The sequence below is a fragment of the Ailuropoda melanoleuca genome, chromosome 13 (assembly GCF_002007445.2).
Source record: "Ailuropoda melanoleuca isolate Jingjing chromosome 13, ASM200744v2, whole genome shotgun sequence".
Classification (NCBI taxonomy): domain Eukaryota; kingdom Metazoa; phylum Chordata; class Mammalia; order Carnivora; family Ursidae; genus Ailuropoda; species Ailuropoda melanoleuca.
Genome location: NC_048230.1, coordinates 5517528 through 5520454, shown reverse-complemented (window position 1 = coordinate 5520454; position 2927 = coordinate 5517528). Strand labels below are relative to the sequence as shown.

General features: G+C 54.2%; 1 protein-coding gene across 5 annotated transcripts in view; it reads left to right on the top strand.

Annotated features, from left to right (window-relative positions):
- KSR1 (kinase suppressor of ras 1) overlaps positions 1–2927 on the top strand; it is a 149315-nt gene that overhangs the window by 106372 nt on the left and 40016 nt on the right. For all 5 annotated transcript variants that reach the window (XR_004619929.1, XM_019803315.2, XM_034641848.1 and 2 more), the window contains exon 4: positions 1310–1769. Coding sequence is in view for 4 of the 5 variants with exons in the window: in XM_019803315.2 (XP_019658874.2) it covers positions 1310–1769 (460 nt within the window). In the remaining variant the exon portion in view is untranslated. The remainder of the gene's footprint in view (positions 1–1309; positions 1770–2927) is intronic.

The following is a 2927-nucleotide window of genomic DNA, read 5'->3' as shown; positions in this document are numbered from 1 at the left end:
GACAGAGAGCACTTCAGTTCGCCAGGCTGGGCCGTATTTGTAGGAGCCTTGTGGGAGGAGGCCTACTGCCGCGGTCAGGACCGAGGGCACCCCTCCCGTCCCACTTAGCAGCTTGGCGGCGGTGTTCCCGTCCTCCCTGTTGTGCTGGGAAGACGGAGTGAGACAGGGACAAAGCACACAGTAGAATAACTCCAGTGTGGAAGTTCGTTTTCTCTTGAGTCAGCGTCTGCCTTCCTGAACTTTCCCCTCACTGGTAAAATGTGGAGGGGGGTGTCTTTTCCTTCCTCACAACGGGATCTCTGTAGACGGGCCCCTTTCTCCCTGCCCCCACCCTGCAGTGTCTCCCCATCCCTTATAAACTCTGACCTAAAGTCCTTAGGAGGCCTCGGAGACCCCTCCTCAGCTCGCCGCTTGTATCTCTCTGGCTCGTCCTGACCTCTCCAGGCACGAGGAACTCTTCGTGGTTACCGGAAGGTGCCACGTACTCCCTGACGTTGCATGTGCTGTTCCCTCTGCCTGGTGCCCCTGCTTCACCTTCTTCTCCAGCTCGCTCAGGCCAGGCACCACCTCCTCTGGGAAGCCCCCGACCTCCAGGCTAGTTAGCGCAGGTGTCTCTGTCTCAGCACCCTGCCGTCTCCCTCTTCGGACTGTTCGAGCACAGTGGATGTCTTTTGTCGTGGCCTGACACCTGGCATCCAGCATGTGCTTGAATGAATGGACAGACTGGGCTGTTGAGTTGGAACTGCCCAGAGCCTCAAGGCCTGGGGGGTCCGCTGTATGGGCAGCCAAAAGTCACGAGCTCCCCTCAGAAGGAATTGGCTCTTGATCCTCTTCTAACCGTGTCTCTTTGCTAGCAAATTCCCAGGGCAGGTGACTACTGAAGGTTGATACGCCCCTTTCCTGGTGTTTGAATTTTCTTGACATGGAGTTATCCTCTTCAAGCACCCCAGCTTCCCCTTCCTGACTCTTAAAGATCAGTTACCACTTCCCTCTCTGAGGTCACCCGTTTTTGGGTTGGGTTTCCCGGCGTGCTCCCTGCAGACCTGCCAGCAAGAACTCTGGACGAGCCCATTCTCTCTGGGCCTCATTTCCCCTCTAGAAAATGGGGACAGTAATATCTGAGCCGGTGGCCTCACAGTCACAGGTGACACGGGTGGTGATGTGTGTGCATGAGAGACCTCTATAAAGGCTGGGAGTCGAGGCCTGCCTCGCAGCCCTGGGCAAGGTGTTACCGTCTCGGGGCCCTGGCCACCTCACCTGTAAGTCCCTCTAGCTCCGACCACCTGTGACTCAACTTCTTGACCCACAGGAGGGGAGCACAAAGAGGACTCGGGCTGGAGTTCTTTGGATGCCCGGCGGGAAAGCGGCTCAGGGCCTTCCGCAGACAACCTCTCACCGGCCAGCCTGCCCTGGCCCCCGGGGAGCACCCCGCTAGGCAGAATGGGCGGCAGCACCCAGGGCCCACGCTCCGTGTCCGTGTCTGCTCTGCCCACCTCGGACTCCTCAATCCCCGGCCCCTGCGAGGGCATCTCGGACACCTGTATCCTCCTGCACACGAGCGGCCGGCTGCCCCCCCGGGCCCTGCACAGCTTCATCACCCCCCCGACCACACCCCAGCTGCGAAGGCACACCAAGCTGAAACCGCCGCGGACGCCGCCCCCACCCAGCCGCAAGGTCTTTCAGCTGCTGCCCAGCTTCCCCACGCTCACCCGGAGCAAGTCCCACGAGTCTCAGCTGGGGAACCGCATTGACGAGGTCTCCCCGATGAGGTGAGTGTTCCCACCAGGCTGGTGCTCCGTGTGCCATCCCCTGAAAGTTCTGTCTACGGTTTTCTCATCATAAAGGAAATACGGGCTTTATTTTATAAGGACAGATAAAATCGACCAACCTAGAAGCGTGCAAAGTGAAAAGTGCCTCCATCTCTGAGTCCACTTTCCAGGCTTCATTAGCAGTTTGGGCTGAATCCTTCCTGCTAGGTTCTTTCTGGACACACACGCGCACGTGCGGATGGTACCATGCATCAGTCAGGATAGACTGGGTTATGCTGCAGTAACAAATAACCCTTAGCTTTCTGGGTCTTAAAGCACCAAATATTTATTTCTTGCTCTTGGCTACTTGTCCACTGTGGGTCAGCCTCATTCCAGGTCCCAGGCTGATAGAAGAGTCACTTTCTGGAACATTGTCTGGAACATTCCACTAGGGCAGAGGAAAAAAGAATTTTAGATGTTACACACTAGTTAATTGCATTACATTAATTAGTTACATACTAGTTAATTCCTGCAAGTTCCACTCACCATTCGTGGCCCCACCCAAACAAAGGAGCCAAGAAATGTAATTCTCCCATGTGCCCAGATGGGGAGAACTGGAATATCTGGCTAAAACCTCTAATGATTATCAAATACCATGTATTCTGTTCTAGAGCCTATTTTTTTTCCTCTGAAGATTTATTCATTTGTTAGAGAGAGAGCACAGAAACACGAGCTGGGGGAGGGCCAGAGGGAGAGGGAGAGAATCTCCAGCAGACTCCCACTGAGCTCAGAGCCTGACGTGGGGCTCGATCTCACGACCCTGAGATCATGACCTGAGCTGAAACCAAGAGTCAGACGCTCAACCAGCTGAGCCACCCAGACACCCCAACCTATTTTTCTCCACTTACCTTGATATCTGAGAACTTCATGTCCATACATCTTAAAATATCTTACTCTTCTATGTAAAAAATGTTCTTAACCTACACACTTAAGTAGGTACTAATAGTGACACGGGCCAAGATGCAGAAGCCTCGTAGCTCCTGTTGTCTGTGGGGGCCGGTGGTGTGCGGTTCCCCCACCATTTCTCCTCAGTCACCCCGTTCCCCTTGCAGAGCCAACCAGATTATCAGTTTTGCATATACCTATAATTATTCAAACTACCCATCTTTTTTTTTTTTT